A 25675-nucleotide genomic window follows, 5' to 3' on the forward strand; every position below is an offset into this window, starting at 1 on the left:
TAGTTAAAATAAACCCTCACTGAAGTAATAGCTTTATACAGAAATGTCAATCCTAGAGAAAGTAATTTTAGTGTTACCACATGATATACCTGGTTCATTAAAAAGAACTGTGTAGAATAAATGGGATGTGCTTCTGATTGTTTAAATGTGTATTTGAAAAACTTGATGGATAATCTTTCCTGTCTACCAAATTCTGATATTCTTAACTTTTTCTCTAATACACTGCCACTAATTTCAAGTCCTCCTAAATTTTCCAATTTTTTCTTTTCTTTTCGTTTTTTTTTTTCTAGCTTAGAAGGGCCTCAGACAAAAACAAAATCCTAGAAAGCCCCAAAATAACTTTTTGAAAAGTAACTTCACATTTCTAAGAGAAATTGACATCTGAGTTAGTTTTACGGAAAATTTCGGTTTCAAATTTTGACACAAGGCCAGCATGTTCGGGAGGAGAGATTAAGTCGATTACATCGACCCCAGTACTCAACCGATACTTATTTTATCGATTCCTTAAGGATGAGAGGCAAAGTTTACCTGGGTGGAATTTGAACTCAGATCGTAAGAACAGACGGAATGCCGTTAAGCATTTTACCCGGCGCGGTAACGACTCTGCCAGCTCGCCGCCTTAGTTTTACGGACAATACTGATTTTACTGCTAAGTCAATGGAATTCATGATATTTATTGATTTAGTATTTTAGCCTGAAATTAGAAACTGTGTATTTGTTTATTACTTTATGAAGATGCTTGCTGATGAATTTTATTGTGATAATTTCATTTTTATTAATAGTTATCGCCAAGCCAACATGGCAGTCCAAAAAATAGGATGAATGCTACTGTTGATTAGTGTGTGTGTGTGTGTGTGTGTGTGTGTGTGTGTGTGTGTGTGTGTGTGTGTGTGTGTGTGTGTTTGCTTGTATATACATATATGTTGACAGATGGATGAATCGATCGAGCGAACCACCGATCAATTGAGCTATGTATGAGTGAAAGTTTGTGCGTGCTTGTGTATGTATGTGTACGTGTATGTGTGTGTGTGTGTCTGTCTGTATGTATGTATGTATGTATGCACGCACTTTGATATGTATATATATATGTGTGTGTGTATATGTATAATATGTATTATTACTAGGTTGAGAAGCACACACGGTCACTTATGCACACAAACATAAACACACACACAAGCACACGTACGATCATATGTGATTAGTATGTATTTAGCTGCTAGATTCTACTGAGTTCCCTCAAATGAAACTCCTCTTCCCTTAATAGAAAATAAAGGATACATTGACCAATGTAACCCTAATGTATGCAAATATGTATGCCTCACCATGGCTAGACACCTTTCATCGTAGGTATACACAATCTGGGGTGTGTAAAACAGAAACCTGTCCAACATGTTGCAACAGATATTACAATGCATTTCCTAGTGTTAAACTGAGAGTTCCGGAATTGGCAGTATCGTAAAATTACAGCACGTGTTATGTCGAGTGATGCCAACTATTGTAGAAATGAAATTTCAAAACTATTGTCAAACATAGAAGTAAAATGTGAATTGTAGGATGGGCAATGTGTGTGGGAGAGAAGAAATAATATGGAATTAGGAAGACACCTTCAATGTGCTACAATTTGTATTGTATGAACCAAATTAGACTTGCAGTATACGCCCCACCTATCATTTCAAAATTTTCCTATATATATATAAATACTTCAGCCAACAGAATTACATACGACTTTAGTCAAACCAAATCTTCTGGAAGCGTACAGAAACAAGCTAAGGTAAGTGCCTTACTGTATTATGACATTTCAGTACAGTACTAATACTGGAGATCTGATTTATCAACTATTTCCCAGTCTCATATAACAAAAAGAACTTTTGCCACGTTTGCAATGACGCTAGTGACTTGAATAGAGAGTTTACACTAAATTCCTCCATTTTTTTTATATATGTATATTTTAGTAATTTTTGGTTTTCTTTACTCTAGGATCGATTAAATTGACACCCCAAATATTCTGCCATCGATTCAAACTTTGAAACTAATGCTGTTTATTCTTCTGAAGAGCGCTAGTTTAGAAAATAAACTCAGAGAAATGACTTAATTCTCAAGAGCAAAGCCTTCGTAAATGGCTGTACAGCAGAGAAAACCTGAGAAAACCTGCTTGATAACTTTTGAACATTGTTGAAACGGTATTATCATTTGATAATGCCTATACTGCCAATAAATGCATGAAGGTTACACAATTTTATCTCCATTCTCCCGCGCCGAAAGTCTCCGGAAAAATTCAAATGAGTTTGACAAGCAAAAATATGATAGTCATACTGAAACACCGTTGAAGTCTGGCAGTACGACCGAAAAGCATTTCTTCATAATTAATGTCTAAGCAGAATATTTTGAAACAATGTTTGCTAGGTTAGTCCAATCTTTCACAAGGTAGAATACATATATACGCTATTTTCACAATAGATATACGAAATGCAAATACGTAATATAAACATACGTCTCCTGAAAAGCTACGTTATATTCGTTTCGCTGAATATAGGGTGAAACATTTACGATTAAACTTAGTCATAAGCTTGAGGACATATGAAAAGCATTCATGGCAGAACAGACATACGTATACCCCTTCTTTCAAATCAATATTTTTATTCTTAAATTCTTTTATTCATTTGTTCCTACATTTGAATTCTTTCGTTGTGTTTATGTGGTAACTATCAAGTTGATTTGGCCAGAAAAGTAAATAAATTGAATAAATATATATTTACAATATATAAAGTAAAATATACAGAGGTGTGTGTGTATGTGTGTGTGTGTGTGTGTGTGTGTGTGTGTGTGTGTGTGTGTGTGTGTGTGAAAATAGATAGATACATAGAGAGACACACAGACTGACTGACAAACAGATAGATAGATAGATAGATAGATAGATAGATAGATAGATAGATAGATAGATACATGAATATTTTTCTCAAAATGACCACCAAAATTGCCAATACATTTCTGCTGCCTTGCATTACCACAGAATTAAAAAATGGACTTTTCGAAGAAATCTCAACCACAGTTGCTAGAAAATTACTCTATTAATTGCTTAAGACCATTTTGATTTTTAAAAATATGTCTTCATTAATATTTCGTAATATATAGAGAAATATACTAAGTTCGCTCAGAGTGAAATAGGGGCTCTAGGGTAAACGTCAGAATGTAGTGAAACCAAGAAGCTTAAGTTGCGGAAAAACTGACAGCAGTAGTGTGTATTGTCTTGAAGATGCGAGAGTGGAATGTTATTTTTCTTCCTGATACTGCCTACCTTATGACTTTATAATCTGATAGATTTGTTAGCAAAATCCCATGAGATTGGGCCAAAGTGCTCTCCAAAATAAAACTCAGAAAATTCTATTGATCTTTAGTGAATGGTTATATTTTTGATCGTCATCGATGGCTTTTGTTCGAGGATGATATCTTAGTTTCTGGGAAGCAAAATGAGACTGGTGCTTTGTCTTGTATTTTAACATGTGATATCTTGTACTTTTTACTTGTTTCAGTCATTAGAAAGCGGTCATGCTGGGGCACTGCTTAATAATATTTTCTTTTTTGCTAAGCCTGGTGCTTATTCGACCGGCTTAGTTTGCCGAACCGCTAAGTTAGGAGGATGTAAATACAGCATCACCGATTGTCACTGGTGGTAGAGGACAAACACAGACGCAAAGACAAACACATACACACACACATATATACATATACATACATATATATATATATATATATATATATATATATAATGATATATATATATATATATATATATATATATATATATATATATATATTACACATATATACGTCATATACGCCTTCTTCCAGGTTTCTTCTACCAAATCGTTTCACAAGGCTTTGGTCAGCCCGAGGCTGTAGAAGACACTTGCTAAGGTGTCATGTAGTGGGGCTGAACCTGGAACCATGTGGTTCGGAAACAAACGTCTTCTTGTATAACCTCGGGACGATCAAGGCCTTGTAAGCGGATTTGATAGACGGAAACTGAAAGAAGCCTATACATAAATACATGTATATATATGTATGTATATATGTATGTATGTATGAATGTGTGCGTGTGTGTGTGTGCGTGCATGCGTTTGTTTTTGTGTCTGTCTTTGTCCCCACCACCGCTTGACAACCGGCGTTGGTGTGTTTACGTCCCCGTAACCTAGTGGTTCGGCAAAAGATCGTTGGACTAAGTGATAGGCTTCAAAAAATAAGTACTGGGTCGATGTCGATTCGTTCGACTAAAACTCTTCAAAACGGTGCCCAGTACGGCAGTAGTCTAATGGCTGAGACTATTGAAAGATAAAAGATGAAAGATACATACATACATACATACATACATGCATACATACATACATACATGCATACATACATACATACATACATACATACATACATACATGCATACATACATACATGCATACATACATACATGTCTATGACACTGAAACCTATTATAAAGTTCATTTATTCCATATTTTATACTGATTCAATTTATTATATTCAAGGTTACTCTATATTATTTATCAAGAAGACAGTTTTGTTTCAAAATATCGCAGATTTTATGTCTAACTCTCTTTTCGCTTATATACATGTTTATGCATCTGATTTATGTGAAAAGACATAAATATTCGTCCATAGATAAATCTATCTTACAAGATGAACGTAAAACTGAACTCTTGCAAAATTCCGTATCATTTAAAATAAAATGCTACACTTCACAGTAATAAAAAACAAAATTTCTTGTAATTTAGATACTAAGTAATGAAGATGGTAATGTAATATACTTTGTACTTTGAAAGATTACACTCAACATTGAAACTGCCTCTTGAATTCACTTACAAGGCACACGTATAAAGTCCCATCACACAAGGTGCAAGTTTTTACGTGCCTTAAACTGAGAACACGTGATTATCTTTACACACGTATACACGCACATTTATATAAACACATTCACACGCAGCATACACACACAAGCACACATCATGGTAATAGACATAATCTCTTCTTCGGTTAACACAAGCACCACTGATGTCTTTAGTTGAATAATAGTTGTAAGTAAAGTGTTTCTACGCGTTCGATTTTCTCCCCTAACATTCTCTAACATCTCACTTGATAATCTGAAGATTTGTTGGTAAATTCCCACAAGATTAAGCCAGAATGATTCCCAGAAGCAAAATCTGGAAACTCTATTGATCTACAGTGAATGGTTACGTTTCTGAGCTTCATCGATGGTTTTTCTTCGCTGGATGATCTCAGAATGATTGGGGTCATATTTCCCTTCTGAACATAAATTCTCACAATTCTACCTAACAAAAATCATATGTGCTGCTCTTCATTGATTAAACCATAAAAAAACTGGTAGATCTGTGATTTCTGTCGCTTTGTAGATTTTACAAAGGTATACCTTTAATTACTGTGCGTGTGTGTGTGTGTGTGTGTGTGTGTGTGTGTGTGTGTGTGTGTGTGTGTGTGTGTGTGTGTGTGTGTGTGTGTGTGTGTGTGCGTGCGTGCGTGCGTGCGGATGTGTGTTACCTATATTTCTGAATGTGTGATTGTGAACCTTTTTTATATACATATAAACATTTTGATGCTCGACATCATTTCATCATTTCTTCTTTACAATTCTTTTACTCGGCAGCGAATCACAACACACCGCAAAAAAAAAAAAAAGAAAACGCAAAATTGCCCAGTTCGCATCACCGAACGAAATCCCATTCACAAACCAATCCTCGTAATGAAACAAAAGTACTCACAATGAAAAGATCCCTTCTCCCCCACCTTACATGATAGAAATATATACTGTTGTTCATAAGACCTCCATAAAACGTATGAAGTATAATTTTCAGCTAAGTGGAATCACGATATATCTGGAACAATTTTCGAATAGTATCACTAACTATTCATGTGTCACAGGTTTCATCGGTCTTCCACATAACTGTTGCAGCTATTTTCATAACGAATCCTTGTCTACAGAGTTCTGTTATTTATTCTCTTCTCCATAATTGTGAGAATTGTAAAGCTAATATTTAACATTTCACTTGCAATGTTTTTATTTTCATTGTCTTTGGTGCACGTCATTGAAGCGATTGAGAAAAAAGATTGTCGAAAATCGATAGTTATTATCACCGACAGTGTCGTGTGTCGGTGGCCCAACCATTCTAAGTACATCAACCCCGTACACCCTGACATAATCAGGTAGAGTGGGTATATAATTCACAATGCATTCATGTCGTTAATGATTGTTCGGCTGCTAGTGCCAAATCTACCATTGGATAATTGATTATGTTTTACAATTTCTTTAATCCTGATATATTTTTCGTAAATTGTCAACACATGATTATTTCTTTTTTCTTTTTTTTTTTTTTTCAATTTCCAGAAATGAATCGTCTCTACTTTGCTTTCATCATATTGCTGAGTTTTGTTTATGTGAGTTCAAATATTGAAGGATACATTGAAGGATGCTATCGTAAACTGCACTTCAATGAAAACGATGCTGTCACCCAGTTGCAGTTCTGTGTACAGCAGTTACAAATGAACGGCTCATCCTTTAAGTGGAAACCAAAGAATATTGTTTATAGATCCCCGAAGAAATCTCAAGGAGCAAATAATTTGATTGTACCACGAACGAGGAAGGAATATAGGTTGCTCAGTGAAAAAGAAAGATACGATTTCCTTCGTAGCATCTATCTTTTAAAGCGAGATACGGTAAGAATGATTTATTATTTCTATATAAACAGATGCGGAGAGCTGGCTGAATCGTTAGCATGCCAGGCAAAATGCTTAGCGGTATTTCGTCCGCCATTATGTTCTGAGTTCAAATTCCACCGAGATCGACTTTGCCTTTCATCCTTTCGGGGATGATGAAATAAGTACCAGTTACGCAATGGGGTCGATGTAATCGACTAGCTCCATCCCCAAAAATTTCAGGCCTTATGTCTATAGGAGAACGAATTATTTCTATACAAACAACTATCAAGGAGACACGTGTTAATATTATTTCAGATAAACTTATATTCTTATGCAATACTATTGGTTACATTGTTTACAACAAGGGTCAGGAAATTCTTTTTATGATAGCCCACTTTTGAGTTTTCTCCACATTTTCACATAGCACCGCATGTATATGACATTTCATACATAAAGATATGCTCATGGCATGGCGGGATCCATTCCTGTAGAGATTGGTGTCAAGCAGAATGACATCTCTTTTCTATTTACTTTGCTGTTGCTTTTACTCATGGCTTTTCTAAGGTTAGCGCTCTGGGAATATATGCCAGATATCGATCTTCTGGCCGCCTCTTTGATCTGCGCCGATTTGCTGCCAATTCAAAAGTTTTCCAGTCTCTTATTCGTGACCCTCTTTATGCAGATGACTGTGACTTAGTTGAATTACTGGAAAACACAACCGTTGCAATAATAACACTGTACTTCCATGGGCCCACAGATATGACATCAATATCAACACTAGCTTGTTAAAGATCATCTATATTATGACATCTAATCATATTTAGTGCTAATCTCTGATTATTTTGTCGATATAATCTATATTGAGCAGCATCTCAAGTTAGAATATACAGACACTGCTCCTCAGACAGTTGTGCTCTTTTAATTCGTTTTGAAGAGCAGCTCTTGCTAACGTTTCTACATTATGTTCTTCTAAAAGACTGAAGAAACTCAAAGAATCTGCTTGCCATAGATACTGTATCTGTCATTGATGTTGTCTTGATATCCGCAAACAATGCCGCTGCATCGCTGCTTGTCATTGTGAAATTACACGTTCTGAATAAATGACAAAAGGTGCATAAAATGAATTTTAAAATACCTGTAGGAAAATAATCATTGAATCATGTCTCCGCTTTTTCAATCAAGTATTTCACTGAAATATTGAATGGAGGAACATGATGTGAACAGTACCTGTGAAGTTTTCAGGTTACATGTGTATTAGGTGAGAGATTGAGGTAAAAACAGTGAAAGATATCTAGCTAGCTGGTAGATAGATAGATAGAGATAGAGAGAGAGAGAGAGAGAGACAGAGAGAGACAGAGACAGAGAGAGAGAGACAGAGAGAGAGAGAAAGAGTGAGAGAGAGAGATAGAGTGAGAGAGAGAGAAAGAGTGAGAGAGATCGAAAGAGTGAGAGAAAGAGAGAGAGAGAGAGAGAGAGAGAGAGAGAGAGAGATGGCGTTTCTCATTGCAAAGAAACGTATCAAATTTTAACTGAGAAAAATGAACATTTATAATAAACTTCTTTTAAAAGAAGGAATTTTCTTCGTGGCAAAAAGTGGTAGCTTAATAAGTTACTTGAATATTTTTAACGATCGTGCTAACAAATGTATATGCAGACACATACACGCATACACAAATAGGCTAGATTCTTATCTTTCCAGCCTGAAGAAGGAGGCTTGATTTTCCCAGTGTTTGTTTGTTTGTTTCCATTACTGGTTGCAGATTTTTGGGCAACTACATCTGCCAACATTATCAAGTAATTCCGAGCCCCCAGAAATAGATGTTGGACTTGTAACATCATACCATTTCCCCTCTAATTCTCTGAGTCTATGCTATCTAAACAAGTTTGTTCTATTAGTATATAAATATACGAGGGCGGCGAGCTGGCAGAACTGTTAGCACGCCGGGAAAAATGTATAACATCATTTCGTCTGTCTATATGTTCTGAGTTCAAATTCCACCGAGGTCGACTTTGCCCATCATCCTTTCTGGGTCGATAAAATAAATACCAGCTAAACACCGGGGTTGATGTAATCGACTACACCCCACCCCCGAAATTGCTGGCTTTGTGACAAATTTTGAAACCAATTCATAAATATACATATATTTGTATTTGAACGTTAATCATCAGAAAATTTTAATTCTTTGCTTTTTATTTATTTTACATGTGTATATATTCAGTATATCAAACCCAAGGAGTTTTATCTCTTTGTTTGCATCATTGTCTACATACACCGATATATCCATCCATCCATCCATACATACATACATAGATACATGCATACATACATACATATACGCATTCATAAATACATTTACACTAATAAGGAGAGTAAAAGTATGAGTAACACTGACATATAAAAATGGAAATTAATATTTTAAAAGACAACTTTCACAGAAGAAGGAAAAAAATATATTTGATATGAAAACAAATCTCCTGTTCTTTCCTGAATATTAGAAATCTTTCATCGAAAACAGAAATCAAAATTAATGCAACGCAAAAGGCATAACTTCAAATAAAACATAAACGTTTGCTGTATCCCAATCATTATGATTTTTTCTTATTGTTTCACTTACAGAGAATGTCACCAAATATATTCGATGCTATCGCCTTCTTGCACACTGGTGAAACTGCAAGAAACGCCCATGCTGGACCTACATTTCTTCTCTGGCACAGAATCTATTTGAAAATGTAAGCCATGCAATCAAATATTATTCTTCCAGTTTCCTTCTTCTCTTTTCCTGTTTCTTCATCTCTTTCTTCATTGTTTAATTTTACTTTTGCCTCTTTCTCTTCGCATTTTTCAGTTATCTTTTTGTGTTCTTAACTTCCTTCTCCTCCACCTCCTCATCCTCCTCCTCATCATCATCATCATCATATTATTATTATTATTATTATTATTATTATTATTATTATTATTATTATTATTAGCATCTTTCGATTCTGTTTCCATTTCTTGCCGAGTGTCTTTCTGACATCAAGAGCAGGGAAACGTACTGTATACATTGGTAGGCCATTGAAACAAACACATCAAGCTGTTCATTTACAGAATCATGTGTTAGAGAAAAGGGGGAAGACAGAGAGAAAGAGGATAAAATAAGAAATAGAAAAGTAAACAAATAAAATAAAGGGGGCAAAAGGAAAGAAAATTTACAGCGACAATGCTCTTCTCAATACGTGTGACGTACCGGTTAAGACAATTTTTTGCACTTCTTGTATGGATGGTAAGCCAAGGATCATTCTTAGATAATCTTCAGTTCCGTTTTTTGAACATTTCAAGGGCTCTTACAATCACTGGTATTGTAACCGTCTTGGGATGCCACGTCTTTTCGATTTCAATGAGCAAATCTTTATATTATCTGAGCTTATCAAATTCTTTTGCCGAGATATTATGGTCACAGGATATGCTCATGTCAATCATTAAACAGACTTTATTGCTTTCACAGTAATATCTGGTTTATTTGCTTTGATGGTCCAGTCTGTACATACTGGAAATTCCCAAAGAAAAGTTACATTTCCTCCCTCAGTTACAGCCTCTGGATGGTGCTTGTACCATTTGTCAGCAGTTTTGATTTTATAATCCTGACACATCATCCAGTATAGATATTGGCCAACTCTGTCATGTCTTGATTTGTACTCTACATGTGCTAAAACCTTACATCCAGAGATTACATGGTCGACTGTTTCTATCCGATCGTTGCAGTATTGGCACTTTGGGCCTACACCATTTTTCATCACATTGGCTTGATAGTTCCAGGTGAATAAGCTCTGATCTTGGGCAACCAAGATAAATCCTGCACTCTCTGCCTTTAGCCATGAGCTCCATAGCCACTGATGGGTGTGCTCCTGATCTGCATCAGCTTGTTTGCTATGGGCCACATATTTGCCATGCTGAAGTTTTTGTTCTTACCTATCAGCCAATTGTTCAAACGCATTTTGCTTTGCTATTGAGTTCACCTTCTTTGCAACTACAGTGACTACACTTTCCTCATGCTGTTCAACCTGATATTATGTATAAACTCACTTGAAAATTTTTTGCTCTCCTTCATAACGGACTCAATCTTCTTATGTCTTTCATGGTTTTTAATTAGATTTAGCATCAAGTCGTTAGATGTTTCACGATATTTTGTCTCTTCAGTTGTAGTGGTTATCATCATCATCATCATCATCATCATCATTATTATTATTATTATTATTATTATTATTATTATTATTATTATTATTATTATTATTATCATTATTAAGACGGTGTGCTGGCAAAGCCGTTAGCACACCGAGAAAAATGTTTAGCATCATTTCGTCCGTCTTTACGTTCTGAGTTCAAATTCCACCGAGGTCGACTTTGACTTTCATCCTTTTGAGACCGATAAATTAAGTAGCAGTAAAACACTGACCGAAAGAACTGCATGTGGTAAAGCTAACCACTAGCCGTTTGGTTCGCTGAGCACATTATTCAGTGTACATAATTTACACTTTAAAGTAAATCTTTTATTTATTTCACTCATTAGACTGCGGTCATTCACATAGATTTGGTTAGCCCAGGACTATAGTAAACGTCACTTGCCCAAGGTAACACACAGTGGGATAGAATCCCGAACCGTATGGCTAGGAAGCAAGTTTTTTACCACGCCCGCGCTTACGAAGATGCCCATCTTGACTCAGTTTTCCCACTATTGTTGTTTCTTACAGGAATGAAATATATCACCTGGTTGTATCCATTTAATTTGAGTAAATACGACAGCAGAGACTTAGAACTTTTCACGAAAAGCAGAAACAATTGCATGTAGTAAAACTAACCACTGACTCTTCTCTCAAAATCACAAAATTTAAGGCCAGCACCTGAAAACATTCAAAGACTATACAGGGAGAAATGTAGTGGGAAAATAGAAGAAATGTTATATTGACAATTGCAATATTATTAAAAGATACATATTAACAGCTGTAATATTAGAAAATTACCATTTTTAAATCTCACAACGAGAGATATTCAGCAACAGTACTTTGGGGCTAAATTACAGCAACATTCGTCCTAAACAAGGACGGGCATATTATGTTGGAAAACAATCTTTACTCCAACCGTAATATTGTTTTAACGCCGATGTTATTTTATCTCTGATAGCATGAATATATCATCAACTATGATATTAAATTAACACCTATGCTTTAAATATATTAGTATATATAATATGAAATAAACTACAAGATATTTATAAATTTCCATTTCAGATGCAATTTTTTACATTAAGAATAGTGTCAAATCCATTTAGACTTCTTAATTTGTTAACATAAATCGGACGCAATAATAGACACCCCATATATTTCATTATTTATAGAAATCGTGAGCCATGTTTCTCCATCAATTTGTTTTTCAAAGTAAATTATATCTACAGTCGCTGTTCACACACTTATTCTGCGATCATTGGGGCGTACACTCCCATCCGTTCTTAAAACTCTAAGATTAGTTTATGAATATTATACACTAATTTTGCTGGCGAAATCCTGAGATATGTCACTATACAAAAGATTAAAGCGTCTCTTGTACCGAAACAATTTGGGCATAATATAATTTTCACTTGATAAATGAAATTAATTAATCGATAAAAGTAAATATGTATTGAAATATGTATTCTACGTATTAAATAGGGTTTACATTTTTTTTCATTTTAGCATGGAAGATGCACTTCGTGAAAAAGTGCCAGGTGTAACAATTCCATTTTGGGATCCAACTCTTGACAGTTCTCTTTCTAATCCTCGAGATTCCACTATGTGGTCAGATGAGTTAATGGGAACTATCAATGGTTTCGTCACTAGAGGGCCGTTTGCTAACTGGAAAACACCAGCTGGTATTCTGATAAGGGACGGAGGTTTCAGTGGAAGGTTACCGACACGTAGTAACATTGAAGACGTTCTCACTCGAACGAAACTCGAAGAGATCTCGGCACCAAATGCAGAAGATCGATATAACCTTGAATCCATGCATAATTCTATGCATGTTGCTATTGGAGGTCACATGAGTATGATACCATCATCACCCATGGACCCAATGTTCTGGCTACTTCACAGTTACGTAGAACTTGTTTACACGCGTTTCAATGAAAACCAAAGGAAACACAACGTTAATCCCGCAACAGATTATCCTTCGGATTATGGTTTAAATGTTTATGCCCCTAATCAAAGTATTGGTCTTATGAATTTAACCGTTGCAGAAGCATTAAAAAATACTAGTTCTTACCCTTTATTCTACAAATATGACTATACTTACCTAGGAAACTGTACTCTCAATCCAAATTTATGTAATTCTCCATATTTAACCTGCAATAATGGTAGATGCGAGTCAAAATCTAGAAAATCAACTCGTTGCAGTACTTTAATTCCCTATCAGAATATGTTTTGTATCAACCGTAAATGCGATGTAGATGAATGGGCATTTATTCCGGTAGAAATTATTTACGAACGACCTTTCGACACGATGAAATTTGGAAATTTTCCTATCAAAAATGGCGTGCCGAATTTGCTGAATGATTTGTATGATAATAATCAACCTCAAAATTCCTCTGATTCGGACGATAACTCTAACAGAAATAATTGTCAAATAAACAAGTGTTGTGGTCCTGCAGGAAGACTCAATATTCGGGCTATTGGTATAAATTATTTTGGAACCTATGAAGAGATGGCGGTGCTTGATCGCAGATTAGCTGTATCATCGGACATAGCTTACTTGGGGATCAGAGACCCGCAGAAAAATCACAGTCTAGTATTTTTGTCAGCGTCAGAACAATGTGGAAGAATATGTCGTCCTTCGTGTTTAGTGCCGGGTTCAAATCCACCGAGATACACACCATGTATAGGACTGTTGAACATAACACATTACAACGCTACTTTGTACGGTAAAACACTCGCAGACGCTTACATGAAAGTGTGGGATTATAAAAACCAGATACGACCGAAAGTGAGACAGGAAAATATTCCGATAGTGTTCCATTGTGATGACAGCCGATGGCCATTTAACAACAACACCAATACAACAACAACAACCACGACTACAACATCGACGACGACGACAACAACAACCACCACACCAGTGCCGACAACAACACCAACAACAACCACCACACCAGTGCCGACAACACCAACAACAACAACATCAACGACGACAACCACAACAACACTACCAACAACAACAACCACAACACCAACTCCAACGACTACAACGTCGACAACAACAGCGAGAATTACAACGTACCCTCAAAGTAAGTTATAGTGGACCTTTTTATCATATTATATGTTCATATTAAACTGTTGAGGGTCAATGAGTGGGGATCGTATTACACTGTGTTTGTGTAAGAGAAGGCCTAGTATGTCTGGTGATCGTAATAGTTTAATGGAGGCGGTGGTAGTCCCAGTTGATTTAACTAACTGGAGTGATGATGAGGATAGCTTTCTTAGGATTAAAGTAATCGAAATGTGAGACAGTGCAGGGCAACGTAATCTAGGGTAGTAAAGAGTGTTACTGCAGGTGATGTTGAATCTTCTATGCAGTAGATTGTCTAAATTGATAGACTCTGATTGTATGGATTATGACTTCATATTTCGTCACGATTTGCAATACGTCCTTCCACGAGGAACAATTATATCTATCATAGTTACATTGGAACCAAATGTTCTTTTACAGATTTTATTGTTCAGTTGTAATTTCTAAGTCTTGTGATGTTAAGCTGATTAAAATATATCAATAAAGGTATTTTTTAAATAACGGTGATTTGAATTCAGTTAGGCATGTTATTAACATATCGGACAATTCTACATTGCCGCGGCGTAGCAATAAGTTAACTTTATTATATGCACTACTTACTCATCTATATATATGGTGCGTGTGTGTGTGTGTGTGTGTGTGTGTGTGTGTGTGTGTGTGTGTGTGTGTGTGTGTACAGATGAAGTATCTTACTTGTCTACATATTAATTATTGAGAGTGACAATGGACACAAAGCCTCCCTTAATATTATTCAAAGTGAAGGCGGCGAGCAAGCAGAACCGTTACCGTGCCGGGTGAAATGTGTAGTGGCATTTCGTCTGTCTTTACGTTCTGAGATTGTCTTTACCTTTCATCGATAAAATACGTACCAGTTAAACTCTGGGGTAGATATTACTGAAATTGTATTCTTTCTAATGTTTCTCGTTTCTCTTTTACAGCCTGCAAACTTTCCGGAGACTGTACCATTAAGACAGGATGTGAATGTAAAGATGGAGATAAGCAAGCTTGCCAAAAGAGTTGCTCCCATTTTGCTATTTGTTACTTTGGTCGTTACTATGTGCTTTCTTGTGGCTACGGTCGAAGGTTCGAAAAGTCAATTGGAAAGTGTATTCATGGATACTGTCACTAATACTAAGCAATTGAAATGTTTCTCAACAACAGACCTTTGCATAGAAATTTGAAGAGGACATAACCATCTAACACCCACCGCTGGATTGATTGACAGATGAATGGATGGATGATGAGTGGAATTGAAGAATGTGCTGACAAAGGATAAATGAATGAATGAATGAATGAATGAATGAATGAAATGAGAAAATGAATAGTGATATGAAAATCTATATAGAATCCGGTACTAACTTTCAACAAAAATGGTGGATATTTGATTTGGTTAATATTTTTCATTTAATTATTTATTCATACAAATTCTTATCTAATCTCACTAAAAAGTTCAATAAATATATAATTACTTTATATGTTCTGTTGGTTTTTATTTTTTTACACGGAGGTCCCTTGCGAAAATGGTAAACTATTTGGAATTAAATGAAGGTAGGAAATGTTTTACCGAATTTGACGTCTATTTTCCCTATAGTGTACACCACCCGTTTCGAAAATGATGGAAACTAGTTGATCAGAATCAAAGCGACCATATATTTACTTGTTATAAACATTTGATCGACGTATTAGTTTCTGTCCACCTCGTTCATAGAGATCAATATTTGTATGGTATGATGGCGATGACCTAAGAAAATTGCATAACATCGCATTAAATCCATTGAAGTATTTACTTATGTCCGTCAATTATCAAAGTTCCATTCCTGCCAAAATCCATTAAAATTTTTTTTTTATTATTTCCTATTTTTGTTGTTAATAAAGTATGAATCAATATTATTTGAGGATCGACAGTGCAACCTGCCTTATGATTAGCGAGAACTTTTCGACATCGTAAAGCAGTATCAATACGAAGAGGAGGAGGGGGATGGAGGAAGATGAAGGAAAGGATGGGAAGGAGGAAGTGGTGGGGTGAAAGAAAAACGGAGGAGGAGGGGATGTTCAAGAAGGAGGAAGAGGCAGAGAAGAAGAAGAAGAAGAAGAAGAAGAAGAAGAAGAAGACAGACAGACAGACAGACAGACGGACAGACAGACAGACACACACAAACACACACACACACACACACACACACACACACACACACGTATGTAGACGGAAATTTTTTATTTTGTTTCGTTAGGGAAAGGCCACAAATTTTGGAGACAGTCTATTAAGTCACCGCCAACTTCCCACAGGTACAGTCTATCTGACTCGATCCAGTCAAGATATGAACTGAAGGCACAAAAGACCATAATTTATGATAAAAGATCATTTACTGCAGTTTTCTGCCATTCTTTTTCTTTCAGGTCTGAGCTTAAATTCGCCCAAGCCAGTATAGAAGATACTTGCGTTAGACTGTGCCCCTTTGAAACACTGTATGTCAATGTTGAAGATTTCAAACCCCTACTTCTAACTGTTCATATTCTAGCATATGACAACGGAAAGAAGCCTTTGTTAATAATGTAGGGGTTGTAGTAAGAATAGAGAAGGTGTCAGTAAGAATAGTAGGAATAGAGAAGTATTAACAAGCCTCTCTTCCCCGTATTCCTCAGCCTATAGGACCAGCAGATGTTCAACATAACTTTGCATCGCATGCAATGCTCGAGTACTATACGAACGCGTGTAGGATGGTTTCATCGGTCCGCACGCATCTTCAGTATGCACTGCTAACAGCACTACCATGTCTGTAGCGTTTATCCCGAACCAGCAATGTCCTTCCTCCAACCATGTAACACTGCCGGGCCGAGGAATTTTGAAAATTATCCATGCGCCCTGGCCTGAAAGTCCTTTGGAAGAGACCAGTTGATCCTAATCGATGGCCAAAGTTTCTCCAAGTAACGTCGTCGCACTTGCCGACCACCAACGTATAGAATGCCATAGTGGAACAAGCACCGACCGGCAGAGCGCCTGACGGCACTCATGGTATCAGGTACCTTACGTTAGTTGGGCTACGCTTGATCTAGGACTACAGCTCGGTCAAATAATAATAATAATAATAATAATAATATTAATAATAATAATAATAATAATAATAATAATAATAATAATAATAATAATAATAAAAAGCATAAAAAGCATAAAAAGCTGGCAGAAAACTTTAACAACATAATAGCAGATCCAGAAACAATGCCTGAATGGCTCACAAAAGGGAAAACCATCTTAATCCCCAAATCCACGGAAACGGAGAAACCACAAAACTATAGACCTATAACCTGTCTCCCTACGATCTACAAAGCCTTTACTGCAATAATATCGCAGAGAGTGAGTAAACACCTGGAAAATAACAACCTGTTTCCAGAAGAGCAGAAGGGATGCTGCAAGGGCTCATACGGCTGTAAAGATCAATTATTGATCAATAAAGCCATAACTGAAGACAGCCGCAGAAAGAAGAAAGGCCTCAGTATGGCCTGGGTGGACTACCAAAAGGCTTTCGACAGTGTTCCCCACACGTGGATTCTGGAAACACTAGCCATAAACAAGGTGGCACCAATTATCATAAAATACATAGAGCACTCAATGAACAAATGGCAGACAGTGCTACAGCTCCAAACAAAAGAGGGACTTGTGAAAACGAAAGCCATCCCCATTAGAAGAGGAATATTCCAGGGAGACACGCTCTCTCCACTCCTGTTCTGCCTGGCACTCACACCTTTAACAGAATTGCTAAATAGAACTGGATGCGGTTACAAATGCTATGGAAAAACAGTCAGCCACCTTCTATATATGGATGACCTAAAATTATATGCAAAAAACGACAAAGAGCTAGAAACACTACTACAGACAGTACACGGCTTTACCAAGGAAATAGAAATGAAATTCGGATTAGAAAAATGTGCCAAAGCAACCCTGAAAAGAGGAAAATTAGTTAAAAGTAGCAATATAACACTAGATAAAGCCAATGAAATAAGAGAACTAGACGAAAGCCAACCATATAAGTATTTAGGAGTCAATGAACTAGATAGGATACAACATACACAAATGAAAGAAAAAATAAAGAAAGAGTACTATAGACGAGTTAGATCACTACTAAAAACAGAGCTCAATGCTAAAAACAAGATAATGGGTATCAACACTTTAGCTGTCCTAGTTATAAGCTACAGCTACAACATCCTTAACTGGACACTAAACGAACTATGTAAAATAGACAGGAAAACAAGAAAAATAATGACGGGATATAGGATGCACCACCCAAAATCTGACATAGAAAGGCTATATATACAACGCACAGAAGGTGGCAGGGGTCTTATACAGCTAGAAAACTATTATAAAATAACCACCATAGGACTGCAAAAATACCTACTCCAGAAGCAAGGGAAACTAATACAAATAGCCACAAAACACGAGCAAAACAAAAAACTGTTTTCAGTATTTAAGGAAGCTGACAAATACAAACAAGAAATCAATCTACCTAACAAATACGAAGAAGAAGAAGAAGAAACAACAAAAGCTATAAAACAAATGAAATCCAAACTAAAACTAGAACAGCAACGGACCATGATAAAACGATGGCAAGAAAAGCCCCTACATGGTAAATACTGGGCTAAACTAAATGCGAAAGAAATAGACAGAGAAAAATCCCAGCAATGGCTGAGAAGCTCAGGACTCAAAGCAGAGACTGAAGGATTTTTAATTGCTGCACAAAACCAAAGCCTCCCCACCAGAAATTACCAAAAACACATAATGAAAAGAAATATAACAAGTAACTGTAGAATATGTGGAGATCGACAAGAAACAATAAATCATATTATCTCTGGCTGCCCAGTCCTGGCTAAGAAGGAATATATTCACAGACACGACAGAGCTGGGACCTATATACACTGGAAGCTATGCCAACATTATGGAATAGCAACAGAAAAAAGATGGTATAAACACACGCCAGAAAAGGTCACAGAAAACGAGAAAGCAACCATATTCTGGGATATGCCAATACACACAGATAGAGAAATTAAGGCAAATAGACCAGATATAGTTGTCAAAGATCATGAAGGAAAAAAATGCCTTCTAATTGATGTTTCAATACCAGCAGATGACAACGTTTCTCTAAAAGAAATGGAAAAACTTTCAAAATACAAAGACCTGGAAATAGAGATAACTCGAATGTGGAATCTAAAAACAGAAACAATTCCTATCATAGTAGGTGCCTTAGGTATAATAAAAAAATATTCAGACAAATACATAACAAAAACACCAGGACTTACAAATATATATAACATACAGAAAATTGCACTACTGGGTACTGCACACATTCTACGCAAAACACTTTCAATACAGTAAACATAAGAGCACCACAGCAAACCACAGCACATACCCAAGGCGCACAGAGCTGCGCTCGGTAGTGAAGTGAAAGCACGTTATAAAAATAAAACTACTGAATAATAATAATAATAATAATAATAATAATAATAATAATAATAATAATAATAATAATAATAATGATGATGATGATGATGATGATGATGATGATGATGATGATGATAGGAGGAACAGGACTGATAAGTGTAGAAGAATGCGTGCGTATCGAACTCGTGAGTTTAATGAGATACCTCGCCTACAGTAAGGAACGAGGGAGTATTGAGAGCAGAGAAAAAGGGGGAAAACAAAGGAAGTACAAAAATGACACGAAGAAGAATTATGCAGGAAGGGACTACACAATCAATTTCTTGTAACCACAACAGAAGTTGCTAGAAGAAATAGGAGAGATTGGCTGATGAAAGGAACCCTAAAAGGAGAGACCGAGAGCCCTAAACTGGCAGCGCAGGACCAAGCTCTGGCCACGAACTAGAGGGTCAACCTAAGGAATGAGAATGCCACTGCATCTGCAATAGAGTGGATGAAACCATTGCCTATATCACGAACGCATGCCCTAGACTTACCCAAAACCACTACAAGTTGTGGCGACACGACCACGTAGTGAAAGTGCTACATTGGAAAGTGTGCGAAAAGTGGGGGACAGAGAGAGGCAAGGCATGGTATAAGAACAAGCCGCAGATAGTGCCAGAGTCGGAGACTAGCAAAATCCTCTGGGATTTCCCAATCCAAACAGATCAGGTGCTAGAGCATAACAGACAAGACATAGTGGTGATGGTCAAGGTGCATTACATATGCTATATAGTTGACGTTGCATGCCCCTTGACCCACGAATAATCAAGAAGGAATGCGAAAAGATAGATACAGCCCTCTTAAGTACGAACTAGCCAGCTTATGGAAAACGAAGAAGGTGAAGATAGAACCAATTATCATTGGGTCCTTAGGAACAGTATCAGAATACATCAAGAGGAATATAAAGGAAATTGGAGTAGATTGCCCAGTAGAACTGTTACAAAAGGTTTGCCTCCTTAGCACAGCCAGAATAATCAGAAACGTATTAGATAGCTGAAACGAACGAATAGCATGGTGCCCTAGGCTGCAGGTAGTAAGCCCGCTACGCATGCAACACTCCAGGAGCTCCAAAAAGCCTGTGATAATAATAATAATAATAATAATAATAATAATAATAATAATAATAATAATAATAATAATAATAATAATAATAATAGGGAAGTTTAAGGACACCGAGGAAGTTTAACGGACACCGGGGAAGTTTAACGGACACCGGGGAAGTTTAACATGTGAGTACGATAAATCACTGCTCTGAAACTTATCCAAAAACATCGGAAATAAAGACATCGCTTGGAGCCAAAAAAATAGCTGACAAAGGGTTGGACTATACCCGAGTAAGTAATACTCATTGAAATTTATTTCTATTTTTCCAAATATAATGATGTATTTTAACTTGATACCTCCACTACCCGCACAGCGATCGTAAACACACGTGTTACATCAAAATCAGACCATCTTCGAACCCCAAAATACCATGTACAAAAAAATTACAAACAGATTAAATAACACCGGTACTATTCCACCCAAGAATAACAACCGAGAAGTACGTACTCTAAGCTTGTTACGAAAAAAGTACGAAGATATGAACGTGCAAAACAATCTGACAACAGAAATAAACGAACCGGTACCCTACGAAAACGATGACGGTCAAAATAAAGGGCTTGACGTTGTTCCTCATGTCCCGCAAACAAAACCAAAACGGCATAAATGGACACGTGAGGAACACATTTCGATCCTACACGCCTATTTCACAGCAGTGCTCTACCCAAAAAACGAAAACGCAACAACACATACATATAAAATATGGAAGAAAAATAATGTATATATAGACCTCGATAAAACAATGAACCCTAACAAACTAGCTAACATAAGAAGATATATTCTAAAAGCAAAAAAAATATCAGAAATAGAAATAGAACAATTGAAAGAAAAAATACATCAGGAAAATCTAGATAGTAGTCACACAGCAATGCCAAATAAGAATATAAACACTGAGATAGCAAAACACGAGGACAAACGTAACATTTCCGGCAAAAACGAAGTAAACAAAAAAACAACAAACCCAGACCGTAGAGATGTATAATAGTGTACAAAAAGCACCAATCCAGAACACCACAGACAAACATATGAATGAAAAGGAAGGCAAAACAAATATAAAGCCTGGAAATAACGAAGGGAAAGCTAATAATTACGATACTATGAAAATGAAAATAACCGAAGAACTGAAAAACACAGATCTTAGAATGGACCACAGATTATATCTCCCAAAAATCAAAATAGACAATAAAACAACATCAATAATAAATAGCATAAACCTGGCCGTCACGGAACTAACAACCACAGAAACAACAGGCAATATCACTGAGCTAAATGACATAATATATGCGGCAGCCACTGCAGGCACAAAAGAAGCAGGATACTCACTCAAACCCATCCGAAGAGGAGTTCTACCACCCAAACAGACCTTGTGGATAAATAACACCCAGAACAAAATTAAAAAAAAGAGAAAAGATTTATCGATTCTCAACGAAATTAGTAAACAATCAACACTACTAAGTAACAAGAAGAAAACAAAAATACTGTACAAATACAGCATTACAGAAAAAGACTTACCTGAGGCAAAAGAAAAACTAAAGCAAGACATCCTTGCCAAAGCACAAAGGATCCGCCGGTATGAGAAACGCCAACGTTTCTTTGAACAAAACAAACAGTTCAAATCCAACCCCAAAAAACTCTACCAAGAACTGGGTAAAAATAAAATAGACATTACTTCAGCACCAACAGCAGAAGAACTAGAGAAATTCTGGAAACAAATATGGTCGGTGAAGCAATAACCCCAGAAAAGGACCATTAAAACAACGAACTTAGCACCTGAGCAACTCTGGGCCCCTATAACAACTGAAGAGGTCACCCAGACACTGCAAAGACTAAGCAACTGGAAGGCACCTGGACACGACAAGATCCCCAATTTCTGGTTAAAACACCTGCCAGGAATGCATAAAAAGCTGGCAGAAAACTTTAACAACATACTAGCAGATCCAGAGACAATGCCTGAATGGCTCACAAAAGGGAAAACCATCTTAATCCCCAAATCCACGGAAACGGAGAAACCACAAAACTATAGACCTATAACCTGTCTCCCTACGATCTACAAAGCCTTTACTGCAATAATATCGCAGAGATTGAGTAAACACCTGGAAAATAACAACCTGTTTCCAGAAGAGCAGAAGGTATGCTGCAAGGGCTCATACGGCTGTAAAGATCAATTATTGATCAATAAAGCCATAACTGAAGACAGCCGCAGAAAGAAGAAAGGCCTCAGTATGGCCTGGGTGGACTACCAAAAGGCTTTCGACAGTGTTCCCCACACGTGGATTCTGGAAACACTAGCCATAAACAAGGTGGCACCAATTATCATAAAATACATAGAGCACTCAATGAACAAATGGCAGACAGTGCTACAGCTCCAAACAAAAGAGGGACTTGTGAAAACGAAAGCCATCCCCATTATAAGAGGAATATTCCAGGGAGACACGCTCTCTCCACTCCTGTTCTGCCTGGCACTCACACCTTTAACAGAATTGCTAAATAGAACTGGATCCGGTTACAAATGCTACGGAAAAACAGTCAGCCACCTTCTATATATGGATGACCTAAAATTATATGCAAAAAACGACAAAGAGCTAGAAACACTACTACAGACAGTACACGGCTTTACCAAGGAAATAGATATGAAATTCGGATTAGAAAAATGTGCCAAAGCAACCATGAAAAGAGGAAAATTAGTTAAAAGTAGCAATATAACACTAGATAAAGCCAATGAAATAAGAGAACTAGACGAAAGCCAACCATATAAGTATTTAGGAGTCAATGAACTAGATAGGATACAACATACACAAATGAAAGAAAAAATAAAGAAAGAGTACTATAGACGAGTTAGATCAATATTAAAAACAGAGCTCAATGCTAAAAACAAGAAAATGGGTATCAACATTTTAGCTGTCCCAGTTATAAGCTACAGCTACAACATCCTTAACTGGACACTAAACGAACTATGTAAAATAGACAGGAAAACAAGAAAAATAATGACAGGATATAGGATGCTCCACCCAAAATCTGACATAGAAAGGCTATATATACAACGCACAGAAGGTGGCAGGGGTCTTATACAGCTAGAAAACTATTATAAAATAACCACCATAGGACTGCAAAAATACCTACTCCAGAAGCAAGGGAAACTAATACAAATAGCCACAAGACACGAGCAAAACAAAAAACTGTTTTCAGTATTTAAGGAAGCTGACAAATACAAACAAGAAATCAATCTACCTAACATATACGAAGAAGAAGAAGAAGAAGAAGAAGAAGAAGAAGAAGAAGAAGAAGAAGAAGAAGAAGAAGAAGAAGAAGAAGAAGAAGAAGAAGAAGAAGAAGAAGAAGAAGAAGAAGAAGAAGAAGAAGAAGAAGAAGAAGAAGAAGAAGAAGAAACAACAAAAGCTATAAAACAAATGAAATCCAAACTAAAACTAGAACAGCAGCGGACTATGATAAAACGATGGCAAGAAAAGCCCCTACATGGTAAATACTGGGCTAAACTAAATGCGAAAGAAATAGACAGAGAAAAATCCCAGCAATGGCTGAGAACCTCAGGATTCAAAGCAGAGACTGAAGGATTTTTAATTGCTGCACAAGACCAGAGCCTCCCCACCAGAAATTACCAAAAACACATAATGAAAAGAAATATAACAAGTAACTGTAGAATATGTGGAGATGGACAAGAAACAATACATCATATTATCTCTGGCTGCCCAGTCCTGGCTAAGAAGGAATATATTCACAGACACGACAGAGCTGGGACCTATATACACTGGAAGCTATGCCAACACTATGGAATAACAACAGAAAAAAGATGGTATAAACACACGCCAGAAAAGGTCACAGAAAACGAGAAAGCAACCATACTCTGGGATATGCCAATACACACAGATAGAGAAATTAAGGAAAATAGACCAGATATAGTTGTCAAAGATCATGAAGAAAAAAAAATGCTTTCTAATTGATGTATCAATACCAGCAGACGACAACGTTTCTCTAAAAGAAATGGAAAAACTTTCAAAATACAAAGACCTGGAAATAGAGATAACTCGAATGTGGAATCTAAAGACAGAAACAATTCCTATCATAGTAGGTGCCTTAGGTATAATAAAAAAAATATTCAGACAAATACATAACAAAAACACCAGGACTTACAAATATATATAACATACAGAAAATTGCACTACTGGGTACTGCACACATTCTACGCAAAACACTTTCAATACAGTAAACATAAGAGCACCACAGCAAACCACAGCACATACCCAAGGTGCACAGAGCTGCGCTCAGTAGTGAAGTGAAAGCACGTTATAAAAATAAAACTACTGAACAATAATAATAATTATAATAATAATAATAATGATAATGGTAAAAGTGTTATCATGTACATGCTTTGTCTTGATATAAAAGATAGGCTATAGTAAATATCCTGCTCAATACCACAGATTTGCTTGTCAGTTGTTTGACTTTAATCATTTCAGAGTCCTCTTTGGTGGATGACATTATGTGCATCTCTGACCATGAGAAGGAGTAGTGGTTGGGGGCATCATAACTGTTGAGAGGAATTCACCCCTGGAAACATGAGTGTTTCGTTCATCATCCTTAAACAAACCTTATTCAGGACCTTTTGAGCTACTCGACTTAAAGAAAATTCTAACTGGGCTCCATCTGCCAGGTCATGCGCTGTTTATCTTGATATGAGATCACCATGTCACGCACATATGACTGTGGTGCATATGTCCGGTGTATCCTTATCCGACGGGTGGTCATGATGGGTATATATTGTTTAGTATATTTCACCCCAGTGTCACTTTGAAGGCATGCGCTGTTATCGCACTCAATAATAATAATGATGATTTCTATATGAACCGCGTAGGGATTGCATGAAGAAAGACATTAAGAGTGGTACAAAATCACAAGACGATACAGTGTGGGTTTTAGCATGTAAAAAGTCATATGACGAAATATGAAAACAAATTCAAAGCAAATTCCTCAATAGGGGAAATTTCCGACAGTCACACATAGAGAATTCAACAAACGTATGAATTTCAGTGCATAGAACACAAATTCGCAAAAACTTTCTGAAAATTTCAAAATATAAA

General features: G+C 36.5%; 1 protein-coding gene across 1 annotated transcript; it reads left to right on the forward strand.

The window, feature by feature from the left end:
- Positions 1-1444: 1444 nt before the first annotated feature.
- On the forward strand, positions 1445-15481 carry LOC149136587 (uncharacterized). Its single transcript, XM_089349211.1, has 5 exons — positions 1445-1771; positions 6407-6735; positions 9335-9447; positions 12424-14006; positions 14947-15481. The coding sequence occupies exons 2-5, from the start codon at positions 6409-6411 to the stop codon at positions 15135-15137; spliced, it is 2214 nt and encodes a 737-aa protein (XP_089205337.1). The 5' UTR covers positions 1445-1771; positions 6407-6408; the 3' UTR covers positions 15138-15481.
- Positions 15482-25675: the final 10194 nt, after the last annotated feature.

The sequence above is a fragment of the Octopus bimaculoides genome, chromosome 3, assembly GCF_046866305.1.
Source record: "Octopus bimaculoides isolate indiv1 chromosome 3, ASM4686630v1, whole genome shotgun sequence".
In the NCBI taxonomy this organism is placed as follows: Eukaryota; Metazoa; Mollusca; class Cephalopoda; order Octopoda; family Octopodidae; genus Octopus; species Octopus bimaculoides.

Excerpts from the sequence above, each read along its gene's own strand:
- LOC149136587 (XM_089349211.1), top strand. The coding sequence starts at position 6,409 with ATGAATCGTCTCTACTTTGCTTTCATCATATTGCTGAGTTTTGTTTAT. Across the intron at positions 6,736-9,334 it reads ATCTTTTAAAGCGAGATACG|AGAATGTCACCAAATATATT; the intron begins GTAAGAATGATT and ends TTTCACTTACAG. Across the intron at positions 9,448-12,423 it reads CACAGAATCTATTTGAAAAT|CATGGAAGATGCACTTCGTG; the intron begins GTAAGCCATGCA and ends TTTTCATTTTAG.